General features: G+C 36.2%; 1 protein-coding gene across 2 annotated transcripts; it reads right to left on the reverse strand.

The window, feature by feature from the left end:
- Window positions 1-313: 313 nt before the first annotated feature.
- LOC106061665 (squalene monooxygenase-like) lies at window positions 314-17410 on the reverse strand. 2 transcript variants are annotated; one of them, XM_013219865.2, is made up of 8 exons: window positions 17013-17410; window positions 5705-5924; window positions 5336-5528; window positions 5057-5153; window positions 4635-4920; window positions 3286-3621; window positions 3091-3178; window positions 314-2338 (listed from the first exon to the last, which is right to left on the reverse strand). In XM_013219865.2, the coding sequence occupies exons 1-8, from the start codon at window positions 17154-17156 to the stop codon at window positions 2143-2145; spliced, it is 1560 nt and encodes a 519-aa protein (XP_013075319.2). In that variant the 5' UTR covers window positions 17157-17410; the 3' UTR covers window positions 314-2142. The 2 variants fall into 2 exon arrangements, with proteins under 2 accessions (XP_013075319.2, XP_055885432.1); XM_056029457.1 differs by having other exon boundaries at window positions 17365-17384.
- Between the last annotated feature and the right edge of the window lie 2665 nt (window positions 17411-20075).

A 20075-nucleotide genomic window follows, 5' to 3' on the forward strand; every position in this document is an offset into this window, starting at 1 on the left:
TTACCAAATTAAAAACCGTTTTAGTTTTAGTTGTAAGATACTGATCACAAAAACATATCAATAGCGTAGCGATGAAATCATTGAACAGATTGTAATTTACTGTTGTGAATATCGCATTGAATGTTTAAAAGAAACTATATATTTTGAGAGCTATCGTACTAAATGTTTTCTCTTTTTATGTAGTGTTATTTGTAATGTACAACTGTAAAACAAATTTTCTCATGGATAATAAAGATTATTATTATTAATATGTACCGGTAATGAATAGATGTAATACAGTGTGAATGTAAAATGAAATGACAACTATTGATAATTGACAACACATATTATTTTTAATTGTTGATAAAACCAAATAGATTTAATATTGTAATAATAAGATGACTACTTTTCCTGGACTTTGTGGATAAAAACATTAATATTGTAATAATAAGATGACTACTTTTCCTGGACTTTGAAGATAAAATAATAAATGAAATGCTTGGGACTAAAGCAACAGACTATTGTGTAAGAAGTGAACACTAGAAACAAAGCTGTATCCTGCTGTAGTAGCCTGTTGACAATGATACAATGTTAGTTAATCTTATTAAGTGTCACATAGATAACTACACAAGTTGAATAGTTTGAAACAACTGTTGTCCACCATTGGTTCTTATGTTGTTCTGACTTTTTTTTTTTTAATGACAAAATTAAGAAAGAGGCAATCTGTTTGTTGTTTTTATAGCAAAGCCTTCAGGGTGTATCTAGAGGGAAGGATTGGGTGACCCTGACCCACATTCATTACATGCTTAAAAAATGTTCATTTACTCTATATAAATTTTGAGGAATGGATTTGTACCTCTATGCTAAAGCCTGCACACCATAATTACTAAGAAAAAGCAGACTATGTCTGACAACAAAAAAAAAATATTATTAATGCAGCAGTATAACAATATGGATACTTTTTTAAAGAAAGGAATAGTGAGAGTTGAATCTCAGATACTTAGAGACTATACAAGTTAAATATTTATCATGTTAAAATTCTTAAATGACTAAATGTGTAACATTAGTTACAAAATTGACAAATATGACTAATATAAACAAATAATATTCTAGTGTAATCAAATAGAAGAGAATATTAAAATTTAAAACCAAAAAGGTTTTTCATTTTTATCCTATTTCAGTCTATTTTATGGACACATTTCAACATAAAAGTATTAAAATTCTGAACATAAATAAAATCATAGAAGCATTTATTTTCAAAAAATGTTCATAACTACTGTTAAGTCACTTTGAAAACAAGCCAGTGACAGGTAAAAAAAACAACAACATTGGGACTCATTGTGTAATGAATTTAAAAGCAAACACATTGGTAAGAGTTACACACATAAAATCAAGTACTTTTGTCACAGATTCCCCAGTAAATATATAATAATGTACCAGATCATAATCTTATCCTTGTGATCAACAACCTGCTTTAAATCAGCTAAATTGTCTTGACAATGGATGAAATAATAGTGACATTGAAAGGTATAAGTGTACTGATTAGGCAAAATGAGTCATGATTTAATACATTTTTTAAGTGTTTTTTTACTACAATGCTACATTTTTTTTTTAAAATTACTAGTTATTACTTTAACTAACTTGATTACCTACTAAACCTTAAAGCATTATTTTGTATATAAATAAAAAAACATGTGATGTGAAATAAGAATTCAATAATAACAAACAGTCCAACTTTTACAGCCAGGATGTACTTTTTACTGTTGTCACTTGCAGACTCGTTTTACCAGAATGGATGACATGAACTATGTTTCAGAACTATACTTTCATTCACATAAGCTTACTAGTCGTCATATCAAATAATAGTGTATTCTTCAACAAATAGATTTAATATTTACACATAACCAACAATATATAAAAATAGTACATAAATATGATTCAGAAATGACTAAATAATGTGTACACATGACCAATGCAGTCTTGTACTTGAGGATACATGGTTTTAAAGTTTTATAACAAGATACAAACATAAAAAAATAAATTAACTTATAGTCAATAATTTGATAAGCTTGTGAATCTAATTCAATACTGACTTGCAGATGAACATTCTTGTAGATATATTACAAACAAATCTTTTTTTCAATGATTTTGTGCAGATAGTATTTATGTAAAAAGCAATGTTTTAGTTTCTGCCCATATTAATGGAAACAAAATGGTGCAGGCAGTGAAGAAAATCATAAATGAGCGATACAAAACACGATGTATAGCCCAGAAGGGTTCTGAAAGAAACACATAATATACAGCATACAGAGCGACAGCAAAGAAATGTCCCACTAGAACATGTGGTTTTGGGTTGAGGCTGGAAATAAAATAATGAAAAACGTATTAAAGATTTAATGGAACCAAAGATAAGTTTAGATCTTGTCTTTAGAATATACCTTATTTTTAAGTTATAAAAATATAAAGCTATGACATGATTTTAACAGTGATGATCATAAAATAAATCGAACATCTTTATGAAAGTGTTGCATAATATATCTGTTATGACATGATTAGGAATTAGTTATTTGCTTCGGGAATAGGGTAAAGTTTTACTTAGCGACGATGACGTAAAGTGGGTTAAAACAACAAGAACGCTCTAAGTGACGCTAAAAGGAAGATGCTTCTTATAGAGCAGTAGAATATATACAGATTTACGGACATAGCTGACATCGGACGATTCCCTTCTTGATTATTTAATATTTGTAAAACAACATCAGCGTCGACTACATATTTTGATTGTTTCAGCATTTCGCCGGTGTTACTGGAGTAGTTCGAGCTCCGCATTACTTCCAGTCAGACGTAGATCTACACTAGATATATTTCCAAGAATCAACACCGCGCGGAAGCCTTAACAATATCTTTCACTCTCTATAATTTGATAAAATTTTATCATGCATAAATGAATCTAAATCAATTCAATAATTTGTTGTATACTAAATGTAAGCATCATTTTTATGATTTATTCAAGATTGAGGCTTATTATATGTCTGCAACAAAATGAAATTTATGTCTCAAGTTCCTTTCCTATATTAGGGTTACCGGTATATAAAATTATAAAACTCTACTCACACAGACAGTAAACTGACAGGACCTGCAACACATTCCCCTCCAAGCTTGAAATATTCCAGACATGCTCTCTTCATACTCACAAGATAAGCTGTGAGAAAATAAATTTGTACATTTTAAAATTAAGTGTAGAATTTAGTTCTAAACATGTCCCACAAAAAAAAAAATTGAAACAAAATTAAAATTTGAAAAACTTACTATTATCAGCTGAGAATAATTCATACAATGCATTTGCTAGAACATTGACTACAAACGAGTGGGTGTTCTTTCTGCGAAGATGGAAAACTCGCAGTGATTTGATGATTGATTCATAATCAGTAAGATCAGGAATAGTTTTTAACAGGTCTCTCCAGATGACCACATCATTCAGACATACACTCATTCCACCACCAGTAAGAGGGTGTCTCATGTTATAGGCATCTCCCAACACTAGTACACCTGGTCTCTCAATGGGACTTGGTGGGAGATAGCTGTTGGGCATACTTCTTATTCTGCCATTTATCACACCATCTTTGAATGGTTCTTGGATATGTTCTGTTAAATTTAAATAAACAAGTTATAATTACATTCCATCTTAACTAAAGCAAAAGCATTCAGCCACACTTAGTACATAGGGTCTTTTAGAAACTGTAAATTAGAAATTTAAGACTATTTTTTGTTTTACACAAGTTCAGACATTCCTTCACAAATGAAGTTGACTATGTTCAAGCCCAAACCTCCTGCTGGACACCAGGAGATGGTGGTATGCAAGGTCTGAGCTGGTGACCATCATGATAGTTAAAGTACATACCATTTGACCAAGCAGCCAATTTTGTGGAGTTTTTGATAACTGTTTTTTTTTTTACTTATATCATTGTTTCTAATAATAATACAAATTGAAAATTCTCATTGAGACTTGGTGGATCATAGAACAAATTATCTATGTCTGTGTCAGCCACCAACATAATGATGTGTTAACTTGAACCAAAAAAAAAAAAGTAACCATATGAGTTGGTGGTCTTAAAAAAGTCACAAAAATAACAATGCTTGTTTATGTCCATGCCTCTACTATGATTTACACTCAAGGCATGCTCCTTGTTTTGTTATCTGACTTGGTCATTTCCTTACTTGGATATTTATCATTTTTGGAAGGAAATTTTAGCATTCTATGAAATAAGATTATATCTGTAAAATTAATTATTTTTATTTTTTCCATTTATCAAATTAATAAAACTTCCAGAAAATATTTCTTGTTATGAAAAAGTAAATAATAATAGTACTCCTTTAAAACCTTGCAATCCATGGTGCAGATGATATAAAGGTCAACCATTTCTTAGGCCAACTGTTAATGAGCAGGATGTCATGTGGCCAGCACAAACAACTACCTTTACTTTCACCAAATAGTGTCAGGTACCGATTAGAGTTGGGTGGCATCCTAAAAATCCTGAAAGTCACCAAGATTTGAACTCTAGACCCCTCAGTTCGGAAGCCAAGTGCTTCACCACTCAGCCTTCATTAATAAAGATATTAAAATGTTAAAAATATGAATACACATTCTATGTACCTACCTGGGAGCTGAGGACAAACATTATCCAGCAGATACTCTTTCATATTTTTAGGTAAAACACCTTTAATATCCACTAAGACTCTAGTACAATCAGAAGAAATCTGGTAAACTAAGACTGGACTGGGAGTCATAAGTACTATTTCTGCATGGTTTGATTTTTTCTGGGGACAATGATGCATCAGGAGGCCTACAAAGTGAGAAGTAACTTTGACTGATTCCTTGACTAGTTCTTTACGGAATTTGGAAAAACAACCATCTACCACAAATGTAAGAGGTGCATATACTTCCTGGAAATAAATTGAATAACCCATTAGTTTTTGATCGAATTGTTCAACATACATGAACAGTATTGTTGAATAATAATAATTACATTATTTAATTTCTATGGAATTGTTAACAAACATATTGTTGGCTTAAACTAACCTTTGACTCTTCTTCATTTTTCAATTTATACTGAACACCAGTAACAATGCCATTTTCTTCTATTAGCTTTGTAGCAGTGCCTTCTACATAAGTAACACTGAAAAAAAAAAAAAAATATTTAACTGTAACATCTATTGCAGGATTGCAAATTTGAAACTTTGTTTAAAAAATGTTTAAAAACATTTAAGGATTGCCTTTCTAATAGATAACATTTCTTCAAATTGAGACAGAGAGAGAAAAACATTTATTACAAATTGTGAGATCAAATTAATTTCTTACTTGGGTTCTTTCATAGCTTGTTCTCTGAGAGCCATAATGAATCTGCCATGATGAAAGGCAGCTCCATCTGCATTAAGTTTCTGTCCCAAACTTTCCTCACACACTGAATATGGAATAACAACTTCTGATTTTGAATCTAAACTGTGTAGAACATAACCACTAATCTTGTGTGCATCTATCTCTTTGACACAATCTGGAAAAATAAAAAATATATATTTATTGGAGTAATTTATTGACTACCATTACAATTTATAATACTCATTTTTAAATTGGTCAAAAAGTTGTTCTTTGTGATAACTTTTTTTTTAAATCTTGTGTGCATTATTATTTCTATTATTGTTTATTTCTATTATTGTTTTACAGTAATACCTCCAAGCCCTAATTTTATCAATGCATTCAGTCCTCCAGGTTGAAGCAATTCTCCAACTATTCGATCTGGTTCCTTTAAATCCCTCTCAATAACAGTTACTTTTCTGCCATCTCTTGCAAAAACAGTGGCCATTGCTGAGCCAGCAACACCTGAGCCAATAATAATAATTTCAGGATCATCTTTGGAGAATACTCTGCCATTGGATTTATTCACTCTGACCTTCCAATGATAAGAAAGAAGAAAAAAAATTTAAATGTACCCCATATTGATGAAATTATTTAAAAAATCAAACAAAAAATTAGGGTTTATTAAAAGAAACCTCTACAAATCAATGTGGAAGATAAAACTAAAGTGATATTTAACCTAAGGTAGGCCAATATTAGAATATGCATCGGGGATCTCTCAACTCAAGAAAACGGAACTGACACAAAATAGAGCAGTGAGATTTAAAATAAACGAATATTCACCATTAGTAAAATCACTAAATTTAGAGACACTTCAGGACAAAAGAATAAAAAGTAAGTAGCAATATTACATAAAACATTGAACCATAATTTACAAATAGAAAAACAAAACCTAATAAAATATTCAGAAAGACACCAAAATAGAGGCACATTTCTTATTCCTTATATATATACTAGGACTAATTTGTACAAGTGCTCCTTCTTCCTAGTTCCATTAGAGAATTTAATCAGCCAGAAAAACAGAGTTTAAGTCACTGATTAACATGCATGACTAGATTGACACATGAAATGCATAGGACGTAATTAACTTTCTTGTTTAAAATAATGTCTGTAATCTGTAAGATAAGATAAAATAAAGTTAAGGTAGGCGCTTCAACAAACACAATGTGCCACATTATTGTCTGAGATATATCCTTTTCATTATAAAGCTCAGATTAGTTGTAAAAAATGTATTTAAAAGTTAAAAATTCAAATATATTGAATAATCATAATAATGCAAAATAGTGGGATTAATAATTTTCTTTATTATTTTTTTTAGATTGATTTAGATATGTCTTATTGTCTTAATCATATATATATAATACAAGTGAAACAATAGGCTAACATCCTAAAAATGCATCTGCCCAAAAGTTATATTAAAAGCACAATATGACAATATAAGACTATAACTATGGTATTCTAATGTATTAAATAGCAATATTATTTTGTTGAAAAAAACTAGTTTTTTTTTGTGGGTTTTTAGTCAGACTTTTTTTTTTCAGGTTGGGGGGGAGGAAGGGTTCCTAATAATTAGAAATAAGTGATGCTCTTCATTGACAGAAGGGGTGAAGACATAAACCATGAAGTTGATTGGTTCAGAAGCATGCTGCAAGACCCTAACCCTTACAACCTTTAATAACATCTGCTAGGCAAGAGCTAGTGAACCCAGAGACAATAATATATGCCCATTCCTAGGTAAAATTTCTAATCTCACTAACTTTGCATTAGCAACTAAGTACACAAAAACACAGCCATACCTTCATTTTTTTTTATTGGCCAAATAATAGACAAATTTATACCTTTGGTTTTCTAATACACTGTATGCACATTTTTAAACCATTTTTAAAACAAATTTAAAAAGATCAATTCTTTTTATGTTATGCCCATTTTTATCTCTACAGAAAACCATTCTTTTGGGGAACATCTTCATTGTGCTTTAAAAAAAAAAAAAAAAAAAAAAAAAAAAAAAAAGCTATTTATGGACCTCTGCCTCTTATTAGTTTTAAAAAAGTATGCTTTTTTTTATGCAAGTTGTCATATAACTTCTCAATTTTCTTCAACAGTCTGTCAATGACCATTATAATGTCAATGTTCACATATAAGTGTTACATAATGTGACTAAATAGGCTGCCTACAAGTTTGTGTAATTTAGTTTTTATTAGTATTAAATTACATACATATAACCTATATTTATGTATATATAGTTATGACCCTGCATTACACACTTTCATTTTTGATATAAAATCTAAAGCAAACTACAGTCATCAAATTCCATGAGCGTAGCCAAGAAGGGTTACAAATTTCTACCAGTCATTGGGTTCCATTAATAAAGTGCAGAGAATAGCAGATTTGATTTTGAACAAAAAATTTTTAATAGCAGGATAATGCACTGTAGATACCTCAGAATATGCTTTTTTTTTTTAAATACCAGAAATATTGCTTGGCGGCGGGGTGAACCCTTACACCCCCTAACAGTCTTTCCCCTAGAAAGAACAGGAAGAACATATTCTAGGGTTCAATAAACGTCTTCCGAAAGAATGAAGGGTCAGAGTTCAGAATGTGATAAAGATTAATTAAGTACACACACACACATTAAATTATATATATATATATATTATATATGGCCGGGGGGGGGGGGGGGGAACAACCCCCTCCCTCACCCCTGAAAAAAATCCTGGCCACGCCCATGAGATAGTGTCAAATTACAACTGACATTACATTACTTGTACATCTAAGATCTAGACTATCTAGATCTACTTATTTAAAAAAAAATATATATAGTCTAGAACTAAATTAATAAAAAAAAAAAAGTCTAGTTCTAGAAATAGATCCAGACTGCAACTATTCCATTAACAACAATTATAATAATATAGATCTAATGATCCCTCTCTCGACCTTGCTGATGTGATCCAAAGGAACGCATCGCATTACATTTGGCACCAACTCAGTTGCAGAAGCTGCCGGAGGGAATTTTTCAGCTGATACTCCCAACGCCTAAGGGGCTTCACTCCTGATTTCTCATCGAGGTTGTCTCCTGAAGCCTCAGTACCGCAAGGCAGCGGGGGTTTGAAGTCAGAGTACCCCTCTCCTAGATGAACTGCCTTACTAGGCTGACGAGCTCCATCTGCCCGAAGCTCCCGGTTTTGTGGCGCCAGGTATCCGCCTTCACCCCTTCACCTGTTAGTAAGAGCAGTTTCGCCAGGCTTAATATCTAAGCCACACGAGCAGGCCAGGTGCTGGACTTAGTTGTCAGAGGCTATTTGAGACGCATGCCATTAGGAGTATTTTATAGACAATGGGAGCTTAACCTCATTGACACCCCTGGCCATGACAACCTTTGAAACCACCATGACCCTTTTATCCAAGGCCCAGGAATGCGCCCTGGAGAGGAAACTCTGGTGCTGCTGCAAAGCAGCTAAAACAACACGGGAGACAACAGTTACGGGTTATAAGTCCAACTTTATTGGCGTAATGTATGGACGCCACGGGTTGTCTCTGACGGTGGGAGAGGTCTTCGCGCCTCACTGATCAGCTGCCGCCCGCCTCAACCTGGGCAGCCCCCAGTCAGTTAGGTGCTGATCCGCCACAGCCTGCCTACTCTAATGGGTGCTTAGAGCTTAGTTTAAAACGACAAGTAGGCTGGAAACTTGCACCAAGCAACAAAAGAAGAAAAATTAAACTGAAAAAGAAAATCCCTGTCATGCAACTGGCCACTTGGAATGTCAGGACAATGTGTCCTGGTCTCACTGATGATCTAAGGCAGATCGACGATGCAAGGAAGACGGCAGTTATAAACAACGAGCTAAAAAGGCTACATATTGACATTGCAGCCCTGCAAGAAACCCGACTGGCCGAAAACGGCATGCTCTGCGAGACTGACTACACTTTCTTTTGGAAAGGGAAAGCATAGGATGAGACTCGAATACATGGTGTGGGCTTTGCTGTCAAGAACAGTCTTCTTTCCATGATAGTCCCTCCAGTTGGTGGCTCGGAATGGCTACTAAGCATAAGTATGATGACAGCATCTGGAAAAGTCACTCTAATTAGTGCCTATGCCCCCACACTAAGCTCGCTTCAGGAGGACAAAGACAAGTTCTATGAAGACCTCAAAGAAGCCATTGCAAACATTCCTCAAAAAGAACATATGATCCTTCTAGGTGACTTCAATGCCAGAGTAGGATCAGATCACACTACCTGGCCAGACTGTCTTGGGCTTTTTGGAATCGGAAAGATGAATGAGAACGGACAAAGACTGCTTGAATACTGCACATACCATAAGCTCTGCATTACCAACAAATACTTCAGAACAAAACCACAGCACTGTGTCTCATGGAGGCACCCTAGGTCTGGGCACTGGCACCAGCTGGATATGATACTGACACGAAAAAAGGACATTGGAAATATACTGCTGACACGTAGCTACCAAAGCGCGGATTGTGATACTGATCATACTTTAGTGTCCTGCCGGACAAGACTGCTGCCAACTAAGATCCACACATCACAGGGAAAAAGAAAATCATGCCTGAATACTACTAGCACAAAAAATCCTGATCTTTGCACAGAATTTGAGAACAAATTAGAGGAAGCTTTTAAAAACTTCTCTGTGACTGAGGTAGAAAAAAGCTGGACGTTTATGCGTGATACAATCTACCAAACATCATCACTGGTCTTTGGAAACAAAACCAAGAAAAGCGAAGACTGGTTTGAAGCTGGTCTACCAGAAATGGAAACTGCCATTACGAACAAGAGAGCAGCCATGCTAATCTACAAGAAGGATCCCACCCCAAGCAACTTAAAAAGGCTCAGAGCTGCACGTAACAATGCCCAAAGAGTAGCGAGACAATGTGCTAACAAATACTGGCAGGAGCTATGCGAAGATATTCAATCTTGTGCCGACTGTGGTAACATAAGAGGACTATATGAGGGCATGAGAAAAGCCTTTGGACCTCACACCAGCAAGTGTGCTCTGCTCAAGTCAAAAGATGGCTCAATCATCAGCGATCGTGCGCTGCAAATGGAACGATGGGTAGAACACTATGCAGAACTCTACCAGATTGAAAACGCCATCTCACCAAATGCTTTTTCCAACTTCCCATCACTTCTAGTTTTGACGGAATTAGACGAAACGCCCTCAGTAAAAGAGCTGAGCATTGCCATTGACATGCTTGCACATGGGAAAACACCCGGAGGAGATGGCATTCCTGCTGAAGTAATTCAGGCTGGAAAACATGCCCTAATCAAACCACTCCATGAACTGCTAAGCTTGTGCTGGGAACAAGGAATGGTCCCCCAGGAATTGAAAGACTCCAACATTGTTACAATTTATAAAAATAAAGGCGACCGCTCTGATTGTAACAATTACAGAGGCATCTCACTGCTTAGCATAGTCGGAAAGGCTTTTGCTAGAGTATTACTAAAGCGATTACAGATCCTGGCAGATCGTGTTTATCCAGAGTCGCAGTGTGGCTTTAGGGCAGGTAGATCTACAACAGATATGATTTTCTCTCTTCGGCAGCTACAGGAGAAGAGCAGAGAACAAAAGCAGCCCCTCTTCATAGCATTTATTGATTTGACCAAGGCCTTTGACCTTGTTAGCAGAAGCGGTCTGTTTGCTGTACTAGAGAGAATCGGCTGCCCAAATAAGTTAAGAAAACTAGTGTCAGCTTTTCACGAAAATATGCAGGGCACCGTTCAGTTTGAAAGTTCTTCCTCCAGGCCATTCTCCATTAAGAGCGGTGTAAAACAAGGATGTGTACTGGCCCCTACACTATTTGGCATCTTCTTCTCAGTCGTACTATCCAGTGCTTTTAAATCCCTGGAAGACGGAATATACATCCATAGCAGATCCGATGGAAGGCTCTTTAACCTGCCACGCCTTAAAGCCAAAACGAAAAGGCGTCGTATCTTCATAAGGGAGCTGCTGTTTGCCGATGACGCTGCACTCGTATCTCACTCACAAGGAGGTCTACAGAAGCTAGTGAACGCCTTAGCAGCTTCTTGTCAAGAGTTTAGCCTTACTATAAGTCTCTCCAAGACCGAAATCCTGGCACAAGACGTCGCAGAAATACCTATAATACAAATTGGGAACCACACCCTTTCAGTGGTGCAGGAATTTACCTACTTGGGTTCAACAATTGTCAGTAAACTAGACTTAGACATCGAGCTGACAAAAAGGATAGGAAAAGCTACCACAGCATTGGCAAAACTCTCCAAGCGCGTCTGGGAAAATGGTAAATTGACCACAGCAACCAAAATCCTAGTCTACAACGCCTGTGTTCTTGGGGGAGCTACCACCTTCTACCAAGCGCGTCCCCAGGTGGCGGATAGGGGAAAGACCCTTAGATATAAGGGTTAGCTGTGAATAGCAAATAAACAGCCGCGGACCAACTGGTTTGCAGTCATGGAGGATGAGGTGAAGTATTCCAGTGGTTAGAATATTTACTAAAAACATCTCAGAAATCCAGGGAAATGATTGCAAAAAGCGAGTATAGGGCGCTCTAACTCTAAACCCGGGTAGATGAAACCCGTTAGCTAGGGATAGCAGTTCATCTAGGAGAGAAAACTCCGAAAATAAACACCTGCTGCCTTGCAGATGATCTTGGATGATCAAAGGCTATGGGAGCACACCCAGAAAGAAAAGCAGGCTGAAGTCGGAGTCATTGGGCCTCCTGGCGCATAACACATTGACACGCAACCTCATCTATGTTGGAGTTCAGTAACGATTCTAATAGATGTGGCGGCCTGCCTGTGGAATCCCGCCGCGCAGGTAGGGGGCCGGGCTCTCCGCCTCGAAGGAGCCCACACAAGCGAGCTGGTGGTTCTTCTATCTCTGCCTGTGGAGCCAGGAGCAGGGACAAGAAAGTAAATACTACTGGCCAACACTCCAAGACCAAAAGTCTAAAAATCTTACAATGGAACGCAGAGGGCATCCAAAAGAAAAAAGAAGCTCTAAAAATATTTCTGCATGAGAAAGAAATTGATGTAGCTTGCATCCAAGAAACTCATTTGAACAGTAATCTTCGTTTCTCCATTAGAGGCTACACCTGCATCAGACAAGACAGAGAAATCAGACCCAAAGGAGGAATCCTCACCCTCATTAAAAATGACATCCCTACCACAGACATAACTATGCCCAACTCCTCAGAATCAGAAATAATGGGAACTAAGCTAATTCTCCCAGATGGAAATATTAATCTATTTAACTGCTACTTCCCACCAGACAAGGAAATAGAGATTGACCACATACAAATACCTGACCAAGAAGACTGTCTAATCTTAGGAGATATGAATAGTCACTCTCAGAGCTGGGGATACCCAGACCTAAATGCCAGGGGAGAAGAAATTGAAGAATGGCAAGCAGAGAACAGACTTATCTTGCTAAATAAACCTGAGGACAAACCAACCTTTTTTTCAAGAGCCTGGCTAACATCAACCACTCCAGATCTAGCCTTTGCAACAGACAACTTATCCAAAAAGTGCACTAGAGAAGTTGCAGACCAGCTAGCCACCAGTGACCACAGACCCATATTGATCAGTATCGATACCTCCTTCAAAATATCAGAAAACTCCACCATCCCCAGATGGAACTACAAAAAAGCCAACTGGCACCTATTCTCAAAGCTCACAGACCTATATACAACTTCAATAAACTGCAAATCAAATCAGGTTAATAAGTCATTCTCAGCTTTCTCCAAAGCAATACTCCTAGCAGCTAAGGAATCAATTTCTAGAGGAGCAAGAAAAGACTATATCCCCAACTGGTCTGATCACCTTCAACAACTCCACAATGCCACTATTGAAGCCAGAAACACAGTAGAAAATAACCCTTGTATAGAAAATAACATAAATCTAAAAGCAGCTAACGCAGTTTTCAGGAAAAATTACCTTTCCGCCATGAGGAAAAGTTGGCATGAAAAAACAGAACAACTAAACGTAGATAGAGATGGCCACAAACTCTGGCGTATAGCCAAATGTCTCAACCAGGAAGAAAACAGAACAACTCCTATAGTAATAGAAAAGGACAACAAACCCCTGAAAGGCCAAGAAGCAGCAAATGAATTCATTAAGTTTTTCCAAAGCGTAGGACAAATACAAATTAATGAAAGTAGAAATAAAGATGTAAACTCAGAAATCCAAGATAAATTTAAAGAAAACAATCCAGCTTACTCCTTGGGAATGACCACTAATCTTAAAATGAAGGAACTAGATGAATCCCTAAAAGTCCTCAAACCAAAACAAGCCCCGGGCCCAGACAAAATATCAAATGACATGCTTCTTCACTTGGGTCCTCAAGCCAAAAGAAAACTGCTACAATTATTCAATGCTAGCTGGAAATCTGGCAGAATTCCAAACATCTGGAAAAAAGCCATTATGATCCCTATACTAAAGCACGGCAAGCCAAGAAATAAACTGGATAGCTACCGTCCCATCAGCCTCACTAGCTGTACTTGCAAACTGATGGAAAGAGTGATAAATAGAAGGCTGACATGGATCCTTGAGTCAAATAACCTACTCACTGAAGCCCAGGCTGGCTTTAGAAAAGGCAGATCAACAGAAGATCAAATTGCCTTCATCACACAAGAAATAGAAGACGGCTTTCAAGAAAAGAAACCAACAACAATTGTGTGGGTTGACTTAGAAAAAGCATTTGACAAAGTCTGGGAACAAGGTCTCTTGCTCAAGCTAATCCAGCATCACATATCCCACAGAATGTACAACTGGATAAAGGAATACCTAAATAATAGAAAAGCCTTAGTTTGCATGCAAGGACAAAGAAGCCACACAGTGGGTATAAAAAATGGTGTCCCCCAAGGAGGAGTCCTATCCCCAACACTTTTCCTAATATTCATAAACGATCTAAATCAAAACCTACCCAAAAAAGTTAAGAGCAGCATGTATGCAGATGACCTTGCCTTAATTAGCACAGAAGAATATTTAGGAACATCGAAATTTCGATTACAAGATGCTCTTGATAAACTCAATAATTGGTCCAAAGACTGGGGCATGTCCATTAACACAAAAAAGACAACATATACCATATTCTCACTGTCAACAAAACAACAAACAATAAAATTAACATTAGATAAGGAAGCTTTAGAAAAAAATGACAGCCCTACTTATCTTGGAGTCACCTATGACCCGAGACTAACCTGGAAAAACCAAATAGATAAAACACAGAGTAAAGGCATCCAGAGACTATCCCTCTTGAAAAAATTAGCTGGCACAGATTGGGGAGCTAATCACAACATCCTGAAAAAGACCTATACCAGTTATGTAAGACCTGTACTAGAATATGGTGCCACAGCATGGGGCTCAGCAGCCCAAACCAACCTAAGAAAAATAGACAAGGTTCAAAATATTGGTCTAAGGATAATGACAGGAGCAATCAAAACAACACCCATAAGAGCTATGGAGGAAACCGCTGCCCTGATCTCTCTGGATGAAAGAAGAGAAATAAAAATCCTTTCCCAATTCACTAAATTGGAAACCTTGGAGAGGCACCCACTCAGAACAAAAATCCACAAAACTGGCACAAAAAAACGTCTCAAAAGGACCAATTTCATACAGGAATCTCTAAACCTAAAAAAGAAACACCAACTTGAAAAAATTACTCTGGAATCCTCGATACACTATAATGAATCTCCACCCTGGGACGAAAGCCCTCTTCCTACTATAAGGGACCATATTGAAAACATAAAAAGAAAATCTGATTACAGACCAACAGAGCTCAAGGAAATAGTGAACTGTTTTCTACATACCAATTACCCTAGCAATCAGTGGATCAGAGTTTACACGGATGGCTCATCCCATAAAGCCACCACAAACGGAGGAGCTGGAATACTTATCGAATGGCCAGATGGAGGAAAACTAGAAAAATCCTTTGCAACTGGAGAGCTCTCTGACAGTCACAGAGCAGAAAGGGAAGCACTAGCACTAGCTGCTACCATGCTAGCAAATCATCCAAGTTCCCCTCACAGTCAGATTGTCTTTCTAACAGACGCAAAAACAACCCTCCAAAGCCTGCAAAACTCTGATTCCCCTTATATTAAAAACCTCAGAACAGCACTCACAAAGCTCAACCACAACAGCAAAAAAACTGTTATTCAATGGATACCAGCTCACATACAACTAGCAGGAAATGAGAAGGCTGACACACTCGCCAAGAGAGGGAGAACAAACTCACAAGTAAACTCTGCACTCTATCCAGAAGAAATGAAATTAATTGTAGATAAAATATATGAGAAATGGACGAGCTCCCATCCAAATCACAAGAAAGATGATGCTTACTATAAGCTATCCCGACAAGACCAACGTCTAATCTTTCGACTTAGGACCGGACACAACAGAATGCGACAACACATGTTCCGGAAGCTCAAAATTGGAACCAGTGAAATCTGCCCATGTGGAGTATCACCAGAAAATGCCGACCACGTCCTCCAAAACTGCTCTCTCTACCAAGAGGCCCGTATGAGACATTGGCCCCAAATCACCCCAATAGAAAGAAAACTATATGGAGAGCTCCCTGATTTGGAAACCACTGCGCAGTTCATCTCATGTATTGGTCTAGTCATATGAACACTCCAACATAACAATGAGAACGATGAAGAAGAAGAAGAACGCCTGTGTTGTGAGCACTCTCCTTTATGGCAGTGAAAGCTGGTCAACATGCATGTACCAAGAGCACAGATTGAATAGTTTCCACTTGCGCTGCCTGAGACGCATAATGGGCATCTCTTGGAGGGACCATGTCTCCAATCAGGAAGTTTTGAGATTGGCCAATATGAACAGCATGTATGCTCTCCTGACACAAAGAAGATTACGCTGGCTCGGACATGTCACCCGCATGCCAGATGGTAGAATCCCGAAAGATATCTTATATGCTGAGCTTGTGGAAGGAGTCAGACCCAAGGGCCGCCCAAGACTAACATATAGAGATGTCTGCAAGCGAGACATGAGAGCCTCAGGCATCAGCGAAAGTATGTGGGAAAACATAGCCAAAGACCGGAGTGCATGGAGACAGACTGTGCGTGCTGGGACAACCCTTGCTGAGAACAAAAGAATTGAAGCGGCTTTAATCAAGAGGGATAAAAAGAAAGCTGCCCTGTCTGCTAGCCCTAAATCAGAGGCATACACATGTACGAATTGTGGCAAAGTCTGCCGTTCTAGAATTGGCTTGATTATGCCACACCAGATTCTGCCCCGTCTCAAGATTAAGCCAAAACCAGTGACTCATTTGGACGCATCCATTGCCTTTCAAGACAAAAGGAGCCATATATATAATATATAGATCTAATATTAGACTTAGAATACCTAAGTCTAGTCTAAATAATTAAAATAACGATTTTGAAAATAGTTTATAAATGATACAAATACAAATAGAAAACTTTTAATCAATTTTTAAATTTAAAAGTAAATTATAATAATAAAATAATTATTATTATAATACTAATCAGTAACTAATCACTAATGACTAATAGATCTAGATCTAGTAACGTCTAGTTAATTATAATAGACTCTAGCCACTAGTCTAGATTTATAGATCTAGTCTACTGTAACTATTCTAGATAAAAAAAAATAAATCTACCTTTTTTGGTCGAAACATCATCAGTAATGCTGTTGTAAAGAATATCAAAGTAATTCCGACGGCATACACAGATATTGTTGATAAACTTAACTGTGAGTACTGTGAGAAAGTCCATTCTCCCCCTTTTATGAATGAGGAGATCATCGCCTCACGAGAGCTATCTAGATCTAGATTCTAAATACAATTCTAGCCTAGATTATAATTATATAGAAATAGATCTGTTCAGTGAAGAAATGTGTTGAGAAATCTATAAAGATCTTTTGTGAGTAGCAATATCATGAATATGTAGACTACTGTACTCTACAATAAACAAAGACTCCTAACGTGTTTTACACTAAATAAAGTAACGTACCGAGTTTCATAAGGAGTCATTAGAGACCAGAAATTGTGTCTGATGATTTTGGCGAACCAATCAAAAAACTTTCAAGATTCACCCCGTGAATTTGACCCACAAACAGTACAAAAATAGCTGGGATGTACGAATTAGACACACAATCAGTGATTGGCTTTAGTGAGTACCCCAAAACCAACGTATTTCAAAAACTGCATTTTATGTGTACTAATTTTTTTTTCACTGGTCATGCTACTGGATATTATTCACAGTAAACCAGTTACACTCAGTAAAAACTCAAAATGTCTTGGTGTAATAATAAATGAAAATATATTACGGAATACCCACAGTGATGAAATTGATTTATTTTAAAAAATTAACAAAGCATTGTAGTATAGGGTTTATTAAAAGGAATGTTTACAAATCAATCAAAAACATAAAACTAAATACTTTTTAATCTTAGTTAGATCATGGAACTATACTAATGGAACACCAGCTTCGAGTTTTTTACAAAGCCAAAGAGAGTCGAAGTGCCGTCGCGCATCATTTTTGCGCATGGTGCAATGTGGAGAAATCCATGATGATGCCAAAGAAGAGATTTACTCCGTCAGTCCCTTGCAATGGGTGTAAAACTTTCGTACGCTCTATTTGATTAGATGTGTAAAAACTTCATCCATTTTCTGACTATCTGATATAATAGATAAAATTTTCCCGAATAAGAGATCGTCACAAAAGTTATTTTTTTTGACCACCCTATAAAATGCCACATTTTTTCAAAAAAATAGAATCTAAATTCCGAAAATACAATCTTTCAGTGTTTCTGTGTTTGGTTTATTTACACTAAATCTGGATGAAGACCTGTCTACCGTTCCTCTAAATGCGTATTTGTTACGATATACTAAATTGCACGAAATAAAAATAAAAATAGGAGGCCTAATACAGTTTTGACACTCCAAGCTACGCATTTCTAATCGTTTTTTTTTATTATTATTATTATCGAAAGGACTAGGCTATAGGCATACACGTCTCGTGGGAAACAAAGAAAAAGTTCATCTCGGTAATATTGTAGCCTAAATAAAATGACAAAAAAAAAAAACAACAACTATAGCCTAATCTAAAATGAAATAGATCTAGAGCTAGATTTTCTTGGACGAATGATAAAAAAAAAATATAAATAATAAGTCATAGTCATATGAATCTGATAGATCTAAAACAAATACTGATAGTCATTTATTAATTAATTATTAGAATTACTGGACTACCAACTGGGTATTTTTATTGCCAAAATACAATGTATTTTATGTGCATTTATTAAAAACAACAACCAAAAATTAAGCGTTCGACGCAACTAGATCTAATATTAATAATATAGATTCTGGTTATAGATCCAGAAAGCTACTTTTCTAATTCAGTTTTCTAGTTTAATTCTAGTTAGATCTAGATGTCTAGACCAGTAGATCTAAATCTAGCCAGGGTTTTTGTCATGGAATAGATCTATAAATCTGCAGCCGCCTACTGATCACGATATGACATACTATTGATGAGATACTCTCTCTACTTATATATAATATAATTAAATATAATATATATATAGATCTAGATCTAGTAGGCCCTAATCTAGTAGATCACAGTAAAACTCAATGTGTACTTCCGACTTTAGCTCAACAAGTCTACTCCAAAGTATACTAGTAAAGTCACAAAGTGTAAAGGATCATTATATATTCAAATAAAAAATTTATAGGCCTAAATGAATCGAATAATCAGTCACTAATTTGACTAATCTAAATTGTTATTTTTTAAATGGCAAGTGTTATTGATGACTTCTGACTTGTACACGAGTTGCAGAGATTCTATCTTTTATTTTGATGACATGTTACGATATATCAATGATATTTAGATAAACGCAAGTACCTAGAGGAACAGAGAGAAGGACCATTTAATATAAGGCAAAGAAGTAAGATGTTTATAATCCATCAAACTCACAGAGGACTTGTGTCGGCATTTACAGAAGCTACAAACTATGCTACAAAAATGATAGGCTTGTCTTTGATTCCTAAGACTTATGAGGAATACTATGTTTCCAGAGGCTACTCAGCCCCAGCTGTGACCTACATATTATGCCACACTGAGCACAGGCATAGGCCTAACCATTGTCCACCTGTGGTAGAATCAGTTTTTTTTTTTTTTTTTGCCATCTACCCTCGGCAATTAATTTTCATTGGTGTATACCACACCTTTGTAAGTGACCTCCAGCTGTCTCGTTCTGAAGCTGTATGCAACCAGGTGCTCTCTTATTCTATGTCAGTTAAAGTAAGTTGGCGCCTAAGCATTTCTGTGGTACCTCTTTACGTGCATATGACATGTTAGGCAAATGGTTTAGCCTATCGGAATGCCATTTCGGAAAGTATAGGTGCTTAAAATGAAACTCCAAATATCTGGACTTCCAGTTACCAAGAAAATAAGCTTAGGATTCAAAGAGACGACACTGGCATTTCAGCTAAGACGATCAGTAAAATTAATAGCAACTTTAATTGCAGTCCACCAAACAAGATAAAAAAACAACAACAAGTGTGGCTTCAATAGCATTGATGATATTTAGTTTACTTTTATCTCATTTACTAGTATTACTATTTCAATGACTATGGTTTTTTATTGTCAAATAGGCATAAGTACATGTACTAGTTCCTGCAATTTGATGAAAAATAATAATTAAATTGTGTATAGTCTATATA

This window comes from Biomphalaria glabrata, chromosome 5 (assembly GCF_947242115.1).
Source record: "Biomphalaria glabrata chromosome 5, xgBioGlab47.1, whole genome shotgun sequence".
NCBI lineage: Eukaryota > Metazoa > Mollusca > Gastropoda > Planorbidae > Biomphalaria > Biomphalaria glabrata.